General features: G+C 30.1%; 1 protein-coding gene and 1 non-coding gene across 2 annotated transcripts; one reads left to right on the top strand and one right to left on the bottom strand.

Annotated features, from left to right (window-relative positions):
• The first annotated feature begins 8,530 nt into the window (after positions 1–8,530).
• LOC137836885 (homeobox-leucine zipper protein HAT7-like) lies at positions 8,531–11,775 on the top strand. The gene is made up of 3 exons (XM_068645662.1): positions 8,531–9,070; positions 9,637–10,013; positions 11,243–11,775. Exons 1-3 carry the CDS (start codon positions 8,941–8,943, stop codon positions 11,561–11,563), a joined length of 828 nt encoding a protein of 275 aa, XP_068501763.1. The 5' UTR covers positions 8,531–8,940; the 3' UTR covers positions 11,564–11,775.
• A 1,539-nt stretch (positions 11,776–13,314) lies between these two features.
• On the bottom strand, positions 13,315–13,476 carry LOC137838925 (U1 spliceosomal RNA). The gene has a single exon (XR_011085566.1). It is a non-coding gene; the product is annotated as a U1 spliceosomal RNA (small nuclear RNA).
• Between the last annotated feature and the right edge of the window lie 4,851 nt (positions 13,477–18,327).

Below are 18,327 nucleotides of genomic sequence, written 5' to 3'. Positions count from 1 at the left end.
GATTGGAGTGAAAATATTCGAAAATCTTAGTGTATGTTTGATAGAAAATGGACAAATATATCCAGCAGATGCCAGACTCATCACTTTAATTAATTTAATTCCTAGTGCAAGTTCCATCACTGATGCTTATATACTTATAATAATTTTCCCCAGAAACAAAAAAATAGTACTTATAAATAAAATCACTGCTTCATGAAGTGTGCATTTCAAAGTATTTTTCTATTATAATTCTCTCCTTGGATTCTGGATTTTCACGTTGCAAAATGCAGGTTTCCTCTTCACACACATGCATGACCTAACCAGTTAAATTGCCTTAAAATCAAGTGGCTTTTTTTTTTCGGAAGATTCCAACTTAATTATCAAATATGTAACTTGGCATTTTCATCAAAGCTTGGTTTGCCTTAAGTGTAGAAATTTTAGTTTTTATTTTATTTTATTTTTGGAATAAAAATTGATTTGCTTTTGGCTATATGTTTTAACATTATATAAAAAAATTCATTTTTTACTAATCCACATCACTACAAAGAAAATTATTAAATAAAAATTATTTTGAGAAAGAAAAAAATAATTAGTTACTATATTGATTAAATTAGATAATATTTTCAAGATTAAAAAAATTATTTGTATCTAAATTAATTTCTATTGTTGATAAATAGTTTCTAAATTGATATATAATTAGCTATCAATGTTTCTCTATCAACTTTAAAATTTAAATAATTAATAGCTAAAAATTTGATAGTTAATTAGAAACTAATTTAAAAACTATTTATTAATAATATAATTAATTTAGATACTAATAATTTTTTAGTTTATAAAATAGTATGTAGTTAATATTTTTGATGATTTTTATTTAATGAAGATATTGTTTTATATCTTTATAATATAAACAAATTTTAATTTTGGACCTTCTAAGAAAAAAAAATTTAACCCCTTCAAAAATTCAAAATTAACATTTTTATATAAAAAAGAACATTTAATTCAGAGATTTTTTATATTGCATTATATGATGTTAATTACCCGAGATCGTCTTTCAACCTTTTGCTAAACTATACATAATCAACATGTGTCATTTTAAACAATAGTAAGATTCTTTTAAAAAAAATTTCAATGCTGAAAACCATTCTTACAAAAAATTAAAATAAAATTCATTAAAATTTAAATTTCTTTTATACTAAAATAAAATTCCTTTTGGTTTCAAGTATTTGAAATTTAATTTGGACTGATTATACCCAATAATGTATATATGTCAAGCTACGTCTAGATTTCTCTAAAGAGACCAAGTTTTCTTCTTTTTATTGGGATTGTTTGTGCTTTTGATGTAGACATATATTAACTAAACCAGACTTGCATGATTCCAATTTCTCATTTCCATTGATCAATAAAAAGCCAAAAATTCCAAATAATATAATATATATACATGAAATAAGTTATTTTGTATGGCTGGAACTCATTATCGAATCACTCAGTTTGAATTATTTTTCATTTTTTGTGGATTTCAACTTATCTCTAAAGTTATATAAACGTATAAATTTTTAAAGAAGAGAGAGATATTAAAATATTTTGAAAATATGTGCTATGAATCTTCCATGTTGAAGGATACACAAATCAGCAGCCATATGTATAAAAAAAAAACATTTTCATTATTATAATTTGAACTAGTTTTGACAAAACCATTTGTGTTACAGATCATACACATCTATGATTTTTCTGTTCATATATATATATATATATAATCAATCAACATAAGTGTCAATTTTTATAAATAGTATTTGTAACAATTGTTTTAGAAAAGAGTATTTTTAATGTAATTATGCTTATAAAAATTATGTGTAAAAAATGTAATATAACTAAAGAAAATATTTTAAAATGATTATATAACTTTATTTTAAATTTTACAGATTTATAAATATTTATTTTAAAATATTTGGAGGAATAATTTTATCATTTCTAAGGATCTTACCTGTATTGAATTAATAGAGTCTCGTCTTTTCCGGAGGATAATTGTGGCTTCAATAGAAAAATATCTTTAATAAATATTATTGCTTATATTTTAAATATAAGAACGTATTTTAAACTAATAAATTATTAACATTTTAATATTTTACCGTTCTTTAAATTAGGTATCAATTTAAATTTTGATAGTTTAATTGTATCCACACCATGATCGAAGCATTATTTATATAATTTTTGTTAATTTTTTCTCAAACTTAGTCTTCTTTTACTATATCCTAATGAAAATTTGCTCATAAAAAATAATTAAGTGCTTTTTGAGATAGAAAAACATTTGCAAGTTTCCAAAGTATGCTTAAATTATATGTTAGTCTTTCAAATAAGGAAAAACATTTACAATTTCTTAATTTTCAATTAAGTATAATGTTATAACAAGATTTATTAAGTGAAAGAGAACTTTAGATAGTCTAATCAATTTAATTAACTTATAAACATTTTGAGAAGGAAAATATAAATTTAATAGTTTTAACAAGAGGACAATTGATAGAAGGATTTGAGTATTAGTTAAAAAGTTAAAAGAATGAATTGTAACAAAAATAAAAAATACAATAAAATAAAAATTATTATCCTTTTAAATATACATTTTTATTTTTTAATTTGGGAATAGCCTCCTCAAAATATAAGTAGCTTCGTTTAGACTATAAAAATACAAAAATAAACGTATACTAAGCTAAATTTGACAACTATTTAAAATTTACTGATTAAAATTACGAAAACAAATTCGTGAATTGAAAAAAAAAGAAGGAAAGGGTCACTAGAATTATAATTTAACTTTCACTTCATTTCTTCACCATTTTACCTTTTTAGTAAAAAAATTATTTAAATTAACTGTATAAATAAGTTTTCATATATATATATATATATAAAATTAATAAAAAAGAAACAAATTCTAATCATGAAATTATGACACCCACATATTTATTGAATATTACCTTTTAGATTTCTACATTAAGAGTCAATAATCAATTTACTATATTGGTTTAAAAAAAAATCAATTTGAATATTTTTTGAAAATCAATTTACTATATTGGTTTAAAAAGGAAACTATCATATTTATTGAATATTACCTTTTGGGTTTCTACATTAAGAGTCAATAATCAATTTACTATATTGGTTTAAAAAAAATCAATTTGATCATATGGATTTTAAAAATGTACCCTTATATTAAATTTTCATCAACCACATTAACTCGTGATGATATGACACACTAAATGTCACAAGTATGCACACGTGGACTCTGGAGTTAGGTACACATGAGACATATTTATAGCATGTCATTTTCTGATGTGGCAATTGGAGATTTAGGTTAAATGATATAGTTAAAGAAAACGAAATTGGGGAAAAGAGATTAAGCATTCAATTGCAATAAGTGATTTGGATTCTGCTGTTAGGAATTTTGGTGTTCTTATTGCAGCACTGTTTACGCGTTTGTGGTGCAGTTCGTGGTTACGTATTGGGTTTGTAAGGTTAGTTTTTCTTCATTTTCACCATGTGTATCAAGCGATTCGTTGGTTTGTGAGTTTATGACTTTACGGTGGGTCTGAAATGTTGTTTATTTAATTGAGTTTTTTTATATGTGGTATGTTGTGTAGTTGATTACTTTGAGGAAACTTTTAAAGTAATTTAGGGTTCCACCATGTGCAAAATTTTTGTGTGTGTGGTCAAACATTTGTTTTTCAGTTTATTAAATGAAGGATTGATTTATAATTTGTTTGATATTTTTGTCTATATCTATATTTGATGGGGATAATTTTTATAAATTCGTGTATGAATGATTTTTTGACCTTGTGTTCCACCATAGTGAGAAATTTTTGGAAGATGACAGAGTGAGATATGTGAGTGGTCAGACATCAACATGGTCATATGACTCAGATAGATGAAGTTACTTTGAAATAGTAGGCATAGTGAAGAAGATGTGGTTTTAACAATTAACCAGATGTGGTATTCATGTGGAGGGTGTTCTGTGTTTGAAGATTGGTTGCAGGTTTTGGCTGATGATGTGCAATATATATGCATAAAGTTGGATATAGATATGATGAAATTCATTTATTTTTAGTACACAATGTGTCAAAGGCCGAAGTTGTGGAGCACTATTTTATAGAATATAGGATATAGGTGAAGGTGAGGGTGGGGGTCAAGTTCAAGGTAAGGATGAGGTTCATGAGGGTTAGATTGAGAAAGCTAATGATGAGGAGGATGATGTTCAGGAAGCTGATGCTGAGGAGGGTGAGGTTTATAAGAGTCTGATTGAGGAAGTTGATGCTGGGGATGATAATGGTGAGACTGACAATGCAAAAGGTGAGGGTTAGGGTGAGAGATTTGTTAAGGTTCAAGGCACGAGGGGTATTGAGAGAAGGAGGAAAAGAAGTAGAAGGGAAACAAACATTCCCATAGAACGTTATGAACCAAATTCTGCAGATGATTTGGAGAATTTGGTTGATGTTGTGGATGAGACTGAAGATAAAAGTGTGCAAGGTAGAGTTTGTGAATCAAAACAATTGGACAATGTGAATGAGGATATCAATAGTTGATATGCGTATCGTCTGACATTCAAATTAAAGTCTTTACGTAACCAAACTATCCAAAGAGATTTGTCTAACAATGAGGAATTGTAGTATAGAAGGTCTATTGACCCCAAGTTTTCTCCCAACGAACTCAAGTGTGAATCCAGTGAAAACTAACTCTCAAACTATCTGCAACACAATTGGATTAGTAATAATAGTAAAAGTAAAAAGGGGGATTTATGTTTGTTTAGTAGGAGAATATAAAAGAGATTAAAAATAGTAAAGAATGAAGGTTGTGATGTGAGTTGATTTTAAGATTGCACATTTTAAAGGTTTTACTTTTGTTTATGATTTTTTATTTAAAAATTATGGTGAGAACTCTAAGAAGATTCCCACTGGACACAAACTTAATCAAGTAGTTAAGTAAGTCTGAAGGTTCACTTCAGAAGGGCAAAGAGAAAAGACAATTATAAGGTGACAAATGATGTGACGGAATTAGAGACAAGGAACAAATAAAGAAGAAGAACAAAGTAAAGAACAAATCAAGAGAAGGAGATATCTATGGAATGGAAATGGATGGCGCAAAATAAAAAGACAAAAAGAGGAAGAGTTGAAGGAAGCTTATGGGAAGAAAGGAAGTCACACTACTTGGAGCAGAGGGATTCTAAGATGATTGATGCAAGAACCGCCACTTGAGATATTACCCACCCAAAATAAAACCCAGACAACTCAAAGTACTCAGACTCACAAATTCACTCAAGCAGAGTTTCTTTACTTCAAATTTCAATGTCCAAATACATGAGGCAAAACACCCTATTTATAGGAAGGGGTGCCTTGATGGGCAAGATGGTGAAGGGTAAAAAGGGAAAAGGGAAAGGGGCGGCCAAGGGGGGTTCACTATGGTCAAAGCCGCCCCTTAGTTAGGTTTTTTAGAAGGTAGGTTAACCTTCCTAAACCTAGGTGCCTTGTTATGAAAAAGTGGGCTTGACACAAGCCCATTTCGCTAATTACACTCCCTTTTATGCTATGTGAACTTACTTTAGCCTATTTTTCTATTTGGATCCCCAAAGTGAGCCCAATTTATTTAAAAACATGTTTTTGTCTTTTAAGAAGACTAGAAGAAAGAACATTTGATGTTCTGGTTTATGCTCAGTTCTTCTTCTTCTGAGGTCCGTCTGATGTTTGGTGGGACCTTGTCTTGATTGCTGAATTGATCAAAGTGTGAATTGTCTTTTGAGTCCTTGGTCATCTGGTTGACCACTTGGATTGTATCAGGTTGACTCCTAAGTTCCTCCACAAATGAATTCCTTACAAGTTATCTAAATAGTATCACCCTTCAATTCTCACATAGACCTAAGTTAGATTGAACATGCGTCAATCTAATTTAACTTGAATCTCACTAGTAAAGCATGTGTCTATTTGTTTAATCAGTACCCATTTTGTTCCATGCGTATAATCCATGGGAATGGTTATATCCTCTCTCTTGAATCATGCGCTCAAAAAATTAAATAGAACAATCTGAACTAACTAAGAAACCGAAGTTTAAGATAAGGAAAACTCTCAATCATGTGTCCAAGTACAACCTCTCACAAAAACCAGTTTTCCAAGAGATTGGAAGATTAAAACAACTGCTATAGAAAATTGAAAAACGAAACTTTTATTGATCAGAACCTCAAAAATCAATGGGGGAATTATAAAGGCATCAAGAAAAAAGGTTTAGCCTTTCATGCAGAGGAAAAAAAATTACAAAGATAAAAAATGTAGAAAAATAAACAAAGGAAACAACTTTGCACTCAGAGAGATTGGTGTATTTTGTGTGTTTCCTTGACTTTCCTTTAAATAGGACACAAATCAACAACCATATTTACATTCCATGGTGGAGGCACTACTTTTGGTGGAGAAGATAATGGAGAAGATGATGGAGAAAATCCAACTCCTACTTAGGTGGAGAAAATCTCTCCTACTAGGTGGAGAAAATCTCTCATACTTTGCATAAAATCTTCTCAAATATTTGTTTCTGTTTTGATTCAAAGAAACAACTTGGACGTTTGTATTTGACTCATTCAGAAAGGTAGACACTTCCTTCAAACCATTTATTCTAAAAACACAAAATTAACAAAAACAATAGTTAAGGCCCAAATAAACATAATTATAATCTTAATTAAAAAAATGAATTTTTTTATTATTACAGTCCAATAATCTATGATTAAGGCTATTAAGTGTTAATAAAATTATGTTCATCAGTAGTGGTGGTCAATTTCCATCTTTTAAAATGTCCAAGAACATGATAAATTTCTCTTAGAATATAGGTACATATTTTACACACTATTCAAAGATGCCATCAAAAGTTATGTTGTCCATTCAGGGAGGAATTTAAAATAAAAAATAAAAAACGATAATAGGAGAGTTAGAGTGAAATGTATTGGAGTCCAAAGATAGTGTCACTAGTAAGCATATTGTGGGTACTTCCCTCAACAAGTTCTTGCCAGCTAAGGAAAATAGATGACATTCATATTTGTAGTAGGCAATTTAAGGTAGTTTTTGCTGATCACCAAATGGTTAAGTGAGAGGTTAGAGTCTTCATTAAGTCAAAATCCAAAGCTCAAAAGTAACGATGTACGTAATAAAGTTGTAATTTGATTGGTTGAAAATGATCATTAGCTTCCCAACTATTGCAAGGTATGATCACATTCTCAAAGAGATGAAGTTCGGAGGAACGAAATTATAAAATAGTTAGAGGGAGAGAAAGAGGATTTTTTTGAACTAGAGAGAGGAACGTAAAAGTTGAAATGAAAAAAAAAATGGTTTTGCAACTATCCTCAACACCTAAAATTTTCATCCTTGAAAATTGTCTTACCAAGAAAAGGACTAGTGTGGATTCTTTTATCTTCTCTTCTATCTCCCAAATGGAATAATCCGGTATGAGATTCCACAATATTTTGACCATGTTTATATTGTTACCATGAAGTTTATTTACTTGAGAATATAAAATTCTAATTGGCTTCATTTCAAAAGATAGATTTTATTTTACTTGCATTGAATCAGTTTCTATAATATGATTGAGATTGGGTACATGTGTTCTTAATTGTGATATATGAAAGATATCTTCAACCAGATTCACCTTCCCCAAATTGTCCATAAACTTGAAATTATAATCCTTCAGAAGCTTCATCAATCTATTTTTGTCTCATGTTTAACTCTTTATGAGCAAATAAGTACGGAGACTCTTATGATCACTGAACATGTGAAACTGAGTACCATAAAAATAGTGCATTGAGATCTTGAAGGCAACACCACTACCACCATCTATTATGTCATGAGTAGGGTAATTTTTCCCATAAAATTTTAGTTTTCTTCAAGCATAATCGATTTTCATCTTTTCTTGCATCCACACACAATCAAACTTATATGTGATATATTATACAAAAAATATTGTATAAAGAATTACCAATACTAGTAAACTATTATGACCAAGTTACCTTTATTTCAAGATCATATATCCTATAAGATTTTATAAAAAAAATAACTTTCTTTACTTGTAATTTTTTTCTCTAAAGTAACTCTCAACACCATAAAGAGAAATACTCAAAATCTAGAAATCTAGAACAAAATATCTAAACATAACAAAAATCAATATAAGCTTAACAAAATTGATAGAATCGTTTTTTTCAACTAAACTCATTAAGATTGATAACAAATTAAACAAAAAATAAAAATAAAGAATCTGATTGAAAAGTTAATCGATTGAAAATGTTCTTTTAGCTTCGAACTATTATAAGATGTAATTATATTTTAAAAGAGATGAGATATGGAGGAATTATAATAAAAGAAGAAAAAGTTCTTTTGAAGTAGAGAAAGAAATGAAAAAAAAATAGGTTTTATAGAAATTATAACATAAAAATTTAATTAAAATTTATGATGTAAAACTTTGAATGCATAATTGCTATGAATGTAGACTTTGTATGTGAGTGTGTATTGATATAAAAAAAATGAACAAGAGATGATGGATGATGAGAGAGAAGATGGGACCATGAAAGATCTAATATATGAATTTGATGTATACTAGCATTTCACAGTTTGCTTTTACACCTCTTATTATTATTATTTTTCTCTCTCTGCTGTCTGTCTCTCAACCTAAAAATCGCTGTCTTTCGGTCTGCATACCTATCATCATCACCATCCCTCTTTCTGAAAACTCTGTCACCATGAGAGTGAGAGCCAAACTCCTGTGATCGCCACCACCCTCTTCTTCTAACCCTTCTAGCAAACCCAACCTCAAACAAAGAGAAAAGCTTGAGTGAGTGATTTTCTGACCCTCCTAAAACCTTGCATGAATGAATCATATTAATAGTGATAACATCACTGTTACCACAACAACAACACCACCACAACACACTCTTCCTCTCCCTCTCCCTGTTCTTCCACCATGGCCTTCCCTCCCTCTCACACCTTCATGTTCCAAACCCATGAAGATCACGACCACCACCAACTACACCTGCGCTCCACCTCTTCCTCCCTCAACGCCTTCCCCTCTTTCCCACCCCATCACTTTCAAGGTAATCACAACAAACCACACTCACTCATCTCCCCTCTCTACAACTTTAATTCCATCTCAATTCTTGTACTTTGTTCCACATAGAAAACCGTTTGTATATGCAATTACAACCACACCATCACTATTTACTATAACATCTTAAATAGGCTGACATCTAAAAGTAACATGAATCATCTGACATCATTCAGTTTCAGCAACATCAACTGTTTTTATCTGTAATATCAAGAATCATGATGAAACTGTGATAACTAACACAATTTGAAACCTTGATGTGTATGCATATATATCAAGTTTTTAAATTGCAGTCGCGGTTTGATTATGATTGCTGATAAATGTAGTCCATAGAACTACAGGCGCAGTTGCTTTGTGGTATCTAAGATCTTAGAAACTTTGAAACCATGGATTGTTTTTTAAAATCTTGATATTCTGGGATATATTATTTAAAAAAAAAAATTATCTGGGTCATCTGATAAAGAAAAAAGTTTTTGTTTTTAGGTAAAGGAAGGGTGTATTTTTTTATTGGATATGTTGGTGTTGATTCTGTGTGGTGTTGAGGGGGTGGTGCAGGTGCAGGTTTCATGATGAAGCGATCGATGTCGTTTTCTGGCATAGAGAACAAGTGCGATGAAGTGCATGGAGACGACGAGTTGTCAGATGATGGATCTCAGCTAGGGGAGAAGAAGAAGAGGCTGAGTTTGGAGCAGGTGAAGGCACTTGAGAAGAGCTTTGAATTGGGGAACAAGCTTGAGCCTGAGAGAAAAATGCAGCTTGCCAAGGCTTTGGGGCTTCAACCAAGGCAAATCGCTATATGGTTCCAGAACAGGAGAGCAAGGTGGAAGACCAAGCAGCTTGAGAAGGAGTATGAAGTTCTCAAGAAGCAGTTTGAAGCTGTGAAAGCTGATAATGACTCCCTCAAGGCTCAGAATCAGAAATTACATGCAGAGGTAATTAATGCTACTTTTGTACCTTTTCTTTCAGTTTTCAGCACAAAACTTAGATGCACTTCTTTTATCTTGCTCTCCCATCACGATTGGAATTTCAATTCCACTATTCTGAAAAAAAACTTACACTAAGATCATCAGATGGTTTACTTGGCAAACTTCAATTCTGATTGAAAAATACTATCGAAATTGCTTAAAGAACTGCATCTAAGTCTTATTATTTTCAATATCAGAAACGTGTCTTCTGACTAGTCATTGGTTTGTAGGACTAAGGTTCCTTTGTGGGTCTTAATAATAATGGTTTTGGAGAAAAGTGAGCTTGAAGTTTTTGAGATCTTGGGGGGTTAATTTGGTACTCTTTAAATCCTGATCTTGATTCAAAATATCATTAAACGACCATGTAATCTTCATATTCATAGAGTTTGTCGTGAATCCAAAATCCAAATGTTTGGTTTTGAACTGTATATGCTTAAACTTATATTTTTTTTATCTGTAAAAAATAAATAAAATAAAATGACACAATGATATTTTAGAGTATTTTAACTCTTATAAAAAAAATAACCATGAAAATCTACTGATCTATATACATTCTCAAGATTCTACGAATCATTAAATCAATCTTCAAAACAAAATTGTATTTTGTAAAGGCCCTCTTAGCCGTTTCAGTGCTCTTCCTTTTCCATAAACAATGGATGAAATTGATCTTTTTTTCATGTTTGAAAAAAGAAAGTTAGTCCTTTATACACACATTTGTGTTTTAACTATAAGAGGATCTTTGGTTCTTTTTATTTTTGAGTTTTTGGTGTTATTTAGTGGGAAAACTCCATTCACTGATTGAGTTATGATGATCCCAAGCGTTAGTGAGCAATTTTAAAGAGATTGGCTCCATCATTAACTTGCTTTTGGTGATTGAGTTGATCATTCTCGGGAGGTGTCAGTGTGACAGTGTCAGAACTGAGAGCTGCGAATTAACAGTAATGTTTGCTTTCCTTTTTCCATTGACAAACTCTGTGTTATAACTGTTCCATGTTGGTAGCTATGAAAAAGACAAGGCTGCATTTGATCCTTCACATGGAACAAATGTAACATGATGAAGGCTTGGAATCAAAAACCTGTGATGAAACTAACATGAACACACAGTTTTGGTTTTACACAGTTGTAACCCTCCTTAAATGGATCGATTTATTTTAATTGTTTTTTTGCTGATAAAAAAAACTGTGTGGTGTTTGCAGCTACAGAATCTGAAAAATAGGGACTGCTGTGAAACCAGAACAGTTAGCCTGAAGAAAGAAACTGAGGGTTCATGGAGCAATGGAAGCAACAACAGTTCAGAAATCAACTTGGACAGAACACCAGTGATGAACAGCCCTGTGTCTTCACAGAATGGAAAAAGCCTTGTACCAACTTCCCTTAAGCCAACAAGCATGACTCAACTCCTCCAATGCTCATCAAGATCAGATCTTCAAGATGAGAGCTTCTGCAACATGTTCCACAACATTGATGAGCAGCAGAATTTTTGGCCCTGGACTGAGCAGCAGCACCAGTTTCATTAATCAAAACTTGATGATTTTGGATATTATAAATGATTTGAAGTTGAAAAAGGTTGTGATGAGAAGTGATTAAGTTCATTAATTAGGCTTAGCTCAACTCTTTTTTCTCCCTACCAGTTTTTCAGTTTATGTTTATGATGTAGATTGGTGTAGAAAGAGTTTGAACACATTTACTTGAGTCATGATCAAGAGAGGTGGTGAACTTTGAACAGTAAGAGCATCTTTTTTCTTTCTTTCTCTCTCTATCTACGTGTAACAAAAATTATATTCAAAACATCGTCATTAAATATGAAAATCTGTAGCATCAAAATTTAAGTAGATTGATTAGTTACAGTAAAGTGAATTACAAGTAATTTATTTTAAATAAATTTATGCAATTTAATGGATCAATGTTAATGATTAAAACATGCACTTACATATTATAAAAATAACGTATTAAAACGAAAATTTCGTGTTTAATTTTCATCACAAATAAAAATTATTAAACTAATAATATTTAAGTTATTGTGAATAAAATTACTCTCTATTTTAACAAAATTAGAAAAATTTATGCGAGAAAAAGAATTTGTACACAACTCAAGGCAATTAATTATTTTCTTTATTATCAAATTTTGGTTCTCTTTTAAAATATCAAGTATTAAAAAAGTCGTGTTATTAAGATGATTATATAAAAGTTGTGATATTTTTAGATCTGTTTGGAATTTGATTTTGATATTTTCATAAGGGTTAAGATATTTTTGAAATCTCTTTTATTAATTTAATTTTTTTTAATAAAAAAATTTGAAATCTCTTTTATTAATTTAATTTTTTTTAATAAAAAAATTATTACACCTTAACACAACTTTATTATTTTTTCGAAATAAAATCTTATGTTGGCATGAATTTTCTAATCTTGTAGTATTTTTTTTATATAAAAATTTTCATGTTGGATAACACTATATAATTTGACATTTTAACTACAAATAATAACAATCTGCGATATATATGAAAATAAATATTGGTAAAAAAAAACTAATCCTATTTAAAGGACAAACTAAAAAGAGAAAAAAAAAGTAATTATAATATTTTTTATATCAACAATAAAGATTGAATAATGGAGTGATTCAACTCTTATACATACCTAAAAAATATGAGACAAATTCACTGATCTCCCAAATCAATAAATAGAGAGACAAACAAATCTACCACTAAAACTATGTGTTTGTGAGAAGTAAGAGGTGAAATGAGAGAGTGTTTAAAGAATTGATTTGAAACACATTTGTTTATGAATGAGATCTAAAAATGTGATTGGTGTTGCATTAAAGTTGAGAGTTATGGAAAAGAAATATGATTTGTGGTAATATATATATGGTGGCCCTAAGTGGATTTGCAGGTGTGGAATGTAGCATGGGGCCAGAGATGAAAATAGGATTCTCTGGTGGCATTCTTTAAGCAGAGAGATAGATATAAATGCATATTATTTTATTTGATGTTGGTGCTTTGGAATCATGATACAGTGTCATGGAAAATTGCATGGAAAAAGGTGTTTGGAGAAAGTTTAGCTAATGAGATAAAGCCCATGGCTGACTTCAGTACTCACGAGAGAGTGAGCCATGTCGTTTTATGGGATCAAAGAAACAGCCAAATCTAGCTCCCACTTTACCAAGACTACCATTCTCACTTTTCACACACTCCAACAAACAATAACAAATTAACAAAAATAAATTAAAATTTTATTTAATATAATTTCAATTTTTTTATTATTTTTTTTCTTAAAAGGGACCACGCGGAAGCAGGTCCGCCTCTGCAACAAATTATGACATAAGCTCGGTCACTTGGACAGACTTCAAAGAAGCACTCTTTCTATATGCAATGAAAGTCACTTCCCTAGACCATAGACCTTCTTGATCATCCATCGACCTCGTCCAGATAAATATATATAATTTCAAAATTATTTAATAATACAATCTTTAAAGTTATTAGAAAAAAAAATTACTACAAATGAGTCATTGAGTCAACTTTCCCAACTTTATAAAAACAAATTCCACCACATTTAGGAGACTTAATTAACTTGTCTTATTGATTAACAAAGTTATTATAATTTGACATTCTTTTCTAAGTTCCACTCTAAAAGAAGTAACAATATTTTAATACTAGTTTGATGATCAACTTGACAAAAAAATATTTTGTTCTAATGAATGGTTTTTTTTTTCACTGTTGGAATGTTAAAAAAATAATTTAAAAAATGAAAAACGTGTGTGATTTTAGAAAATGATAAAAAAAGAAGGATTAGTTTAATAGTTTATAGTGGGAAAAAGATTAGGGTTATAATTTGTTATTGGGAAGATAGGTTGCTTTAAAAAAAGATGTTTGGGAGTTTTTTTAATCTGACAAGTGAAACTACTTGATTCTGAATCCTAAAGAAGATCCCATGTGAGGTACTGCCACAATCAAAAGCAAAACCCTCTCTTCTCTTTCTTTTTTCTCTCTCCTAACTCTGCATCCTAAGTTTCTCAGTAGCTGTCTCTCACAGAAAGTTTTTCTCTGCTTTCTTAAAAACAATGTACACTTTTTTTTTATCAGAAAAAAAATTAATAAATAAATTGAACCACCCCTTATACAATACATCTCTTAATAAAACAAAACAGTTGTACATGCACACCATGGTTAATTATTAGAACTAGCAATTTTCAACAAAATGTTATTTTTATTATAGTTATGAATGATTGAAAACTTATTTGAAGATTTATCATTAAACTAAAAATATATTTTTAGTTATATTTTATAAACGTATACTTAAAAAAATTATTAAATAAAAAATAATTTTATAGATAAAAAAATAATTAAGACTACAATCCACTTGAAGAGATGTAATATCCAATCAGGTGTAATATAGTCACATATTATATTATTATGGTTACAATTGATGTAATATGTATCATTTTTACAGCATTTCACGATCTAACCGATATTACATTGATTAAGGTTTCAGCTAATATAAAATGCTATCATTTTTAAAATAATTTCACTGGTTTTGTTTCTTTTCCAACATGTATTTGTAAATTACAGACATACCAAATTGTCAAGAAAATAAACTTTTGTATTTATCGAGATTTGTCCAAACGAACAATTCAAGTTCAATATAATGATTGTCATTATTACATTTTTTTAAAATACAAGAAAATATATGAATAATTGAAATTAGATGTAGTATTCAATTTTTATATTGAATATTGAATGGGAGGATTTTTAAAAGACAAATAAGAAAAAAATAAAACAAGAAAAGTTAAACCAAAGTATGAGGATATGTAAACAAGACTTTGAACAAGACAAGCAACAAAACACTTTTAAAAATTCAAAGAAAACTTACTTATACTAACTATGAAGTATGTAAATAGAATCTACCAATGGTAAAAGGATAAAACTCCACAAGTATAATACAATTTGCCACACCTAAAGAATCCTTAGTTTTGAAAGTTATAGTTTGAAATGTGAATGAATGCACTTTCATTTTCTCATTTTGTTTTTATTAAGTCAATATTCAAATTCCAAACACTTTTTAAATTTACTTTTCAAACTTAGAATTAGTATTATACGAATTCAAGTAATGTGATCATTTGGACTCTATGTTTGGAATTAAACCAACTTTTAACCAAGGCAAATTATATTTTTAATTTCTTATCAATTAATTCAAGTAAGTCGAGAATTAATACTCCTAAAACACCTATTGAATATATGACTCGAGCAAAATAAAGTTGCAAAAATTTAAAAGACAAACAAAACATACAAAATTGAAATAGACAAATGAATATCAGAAGTAGAAATCCTACCAAATTGAATTTGTGCACAAGTGAAATATGAAAGGATTAAACAAGATGTTTCAAATCAACTATAAAATTCAAATGAACCATGCTCTGAATACCACATGATATGAGTTCAATTTAGGATTACCACATGATTGAATTTAGTTTTTGTCCTTGAAGGTTGTCTCTCGAAGTTCCAAAATGAGAGAAGGCAGGTTGATCAGTTTTCTCTAAAGCAAATGAAGCAGTACAAAGTGGACATTCTTTGAAACATGGTCCTTTGAGCCTGTGCGAGGCAAAATGATATTGTAGACAATGTTATGAATTACTCTTCCTATGGGAACCAAGTTGAAAAATTTTAGAAAATTTCTTGTCATAACATATGTTTTTGACGATGTTCATGATTTGCCATACAACAAGATGTCAACTTGTTCAAATATTATATCATCATCCCATTTGTTCGAGAATACTTCTCCTTCTTCATTCAAATAACCCACTTTAGCAATATTTGACGTGGAAATTCTTATTGACTTATAAGCTACTTCACCCTCATTACAATTTCTAGTAGATTACGTGTTTGCCAAAACTAGTGTAGGCCTAATGGTTCCAATGGTTTCTTAGAAAAATAACTTAGTTCATCTCACCAGACAATAAAATATGTTAAGGGGGTATCTAGCTCGTTCCAGGCTTGAAAAGTTTAAGTACTTTTAGGAATAAAATGTGTTTCAGGAAACGTGGACATTGCTTCACTAGGATTGGAGATAAATGTTGTGGGTCGAGCAATCTTTTTTTGAGCCATTGATGTTCTGAGGTTGGAGTTTCATAGGAAAGAGAGATGAATTGTCTCAAAGTTTCAAACTTTATTTTTTAAAGGGAGGTGTATGTAAGAGAAAAGGCTTGAGGGAAAAAAAGTATCTCTCTTGATAAGAAGAGAATGAACAACTAAAACATTGGTTATGATTTTTCTATTGGACTATGTGGATGCATACATGACAACATGCACAGTTTAATGTTCTTTTAGTTATTCTAGAGATCATAAATAGAGGGACTTGTCATTTCATCATTAATGCTCCTAAATGCATGTGAGAGAAATTTATTTTAAGAAAAATATAATTCTTTGCATAAAGTAAAAAAGATTTTACTAGGATGAAACTATTGTCTTAAGGTGTGTTTTTCTTATTGTGTTGGATCTTTGTATCTAGACATTGTTAGGTGCCCAACCCTTTAGAGGCTTACTCTCACACAACCTGTGAAAAGTAGAGAAATCACAAGAACTGAGGGTGGAATTGATATTTTATTAAACTTTAATAATTTTTTCAAATATCAGTTTATTAATGAAACTAAGATGAAAATTTGATGTGTAAAACAATCAAACTCAAACTTTGTCATTTGATGTGTCATTTCGTATGCACTTGGCTAACTCAAGTGAATTATCTGTCTATGTTATTTTCTAATTGAAGATCAGACTATAAATTATGCATCTGATAGGCTACTCTAGATGTAGGTTTGACCTAACATGATTTATTAAACACAAGAGATACATTTTTCAAAATCTTTTTCAATGAGTTTCGTCTAATTAAGCATAAAATGATTTTCCTTAAATAATCTTATAATAGATATATATGACTGGACGAATCATGATTAAATGCTTATACTCTCCTTATTTTCTCCATTATAAGTGCTCACATCAAACGTGGATTTACAACTCAACTAAATCACTTGGCTAACTTATATTAGTGTTTGCTTTAACATGTGATTAGGTCATAGTTTTAGCGTCTGACTAACCAATATATAAGAAAATCAAATACCAAGTTTTAAGAGAATTTTGGTAAAAACCTTTTTGGTATGTACTCGCATATTAAGTCTTCTTCTTAGATTAGTGAAGATGATGGTAACATGTAATATAAAAGAGATAAGGGGAAAGTAAAACGTACACAACAATTTATATTTGCTCGTTTGTTGCAAAGACTACATCCAGTTCATGGCCAACCAACCAAGTTCAACTTGGCAAACAAATGCTGCAAAGTATGCGTTGAGTATTCCTTGGGCTTGTAGCCATTCTTGGCTAACCTTTAGAGTATTCTTGACACAAACCACTTATGGCTTAACTGAGTATTTTTAACACAAGTCACTTCTAACTTAACTGAGTATTCTTTGACCTTGTAGTTATTCATGGCTAACCCCTTGAGTATTCTTTCCTAAGGCCACTGTTGGTTGACCCTAAGTATTCTTTACACCTAGCCACTCTTGTCTAATTGATTATTCTTTCGGATAACAACCACTTCAGGTTGACCCTGTCAAGGAGTATTCTTTACTCAAACCACTTCTAGCTAAATCTGAGTATTCTTTGTCAAACAACCACTCCTGACTAAGATATGAAGGTTTGGTGTTTCAATAATCAACTGATCATTGGGTCTAATGCTTAGGGAGGATTGCGTTTGCTAATGAATACAATGTTTAGACTTTCTAGGCTTAGAGGGATGCTCTTAGTTGTGCAACATTTTGGCATCAAGTATTCCTTTGTGTATATACTTCTTATTTTTTTTTTTGTAAGGCTTTAAATAGATTATGGAAGAAGGTGTTCGCTAAAAGGTCGTTTATAGGTGTTGAGCATCTTTAGCTTCCATGTTTGTCCATTCTGCATCTAATGAGTTTCAATATTATTGTTGCATTTATTGCACATTTGATCTTTGCTCCTTTCTCTTCTTAAAATCCTTGATAATTGATAACACTAATCTCCTTTGGTAGCATAGCCTTTTGTACAAATTCATATTATCGTGCATTTCGTATAGGGCATGTAATTAGGCCCGAGTTGAAAGACTCGTTGTGACAAAAAATTGATGAAGAAAATAGTTTTAGCTCATACCTTGAGAAATCTTTTATATTTATTTTATATTTGATTTTGAACGAATCTCTTTAACAAATGGACATTCTCTAGAAACACAGAGTAAACATATAAATGTTTATTTTAAGTATGAAATTTGC

This window comes from Phaseolus vulgaris, chromosome 4 (assembly GCF_000499845.2).
Source record: "Phaseolus vulgaris cultivar G19833 chromosome 4, P. vulgaris v2.0, whole genome shotgun sequence".
NCBI classification, from domain to species: domain Eukaryota; kingdom Viridiplantae; phylum Streptophyta; class Magnoliopsida; order Fabales; family Fabaceae; genus Phaseolus; species Phaseolus vulgaris.
This window is presented reverse-complemented; position numbering and strand designations above follow the sequence as displayed.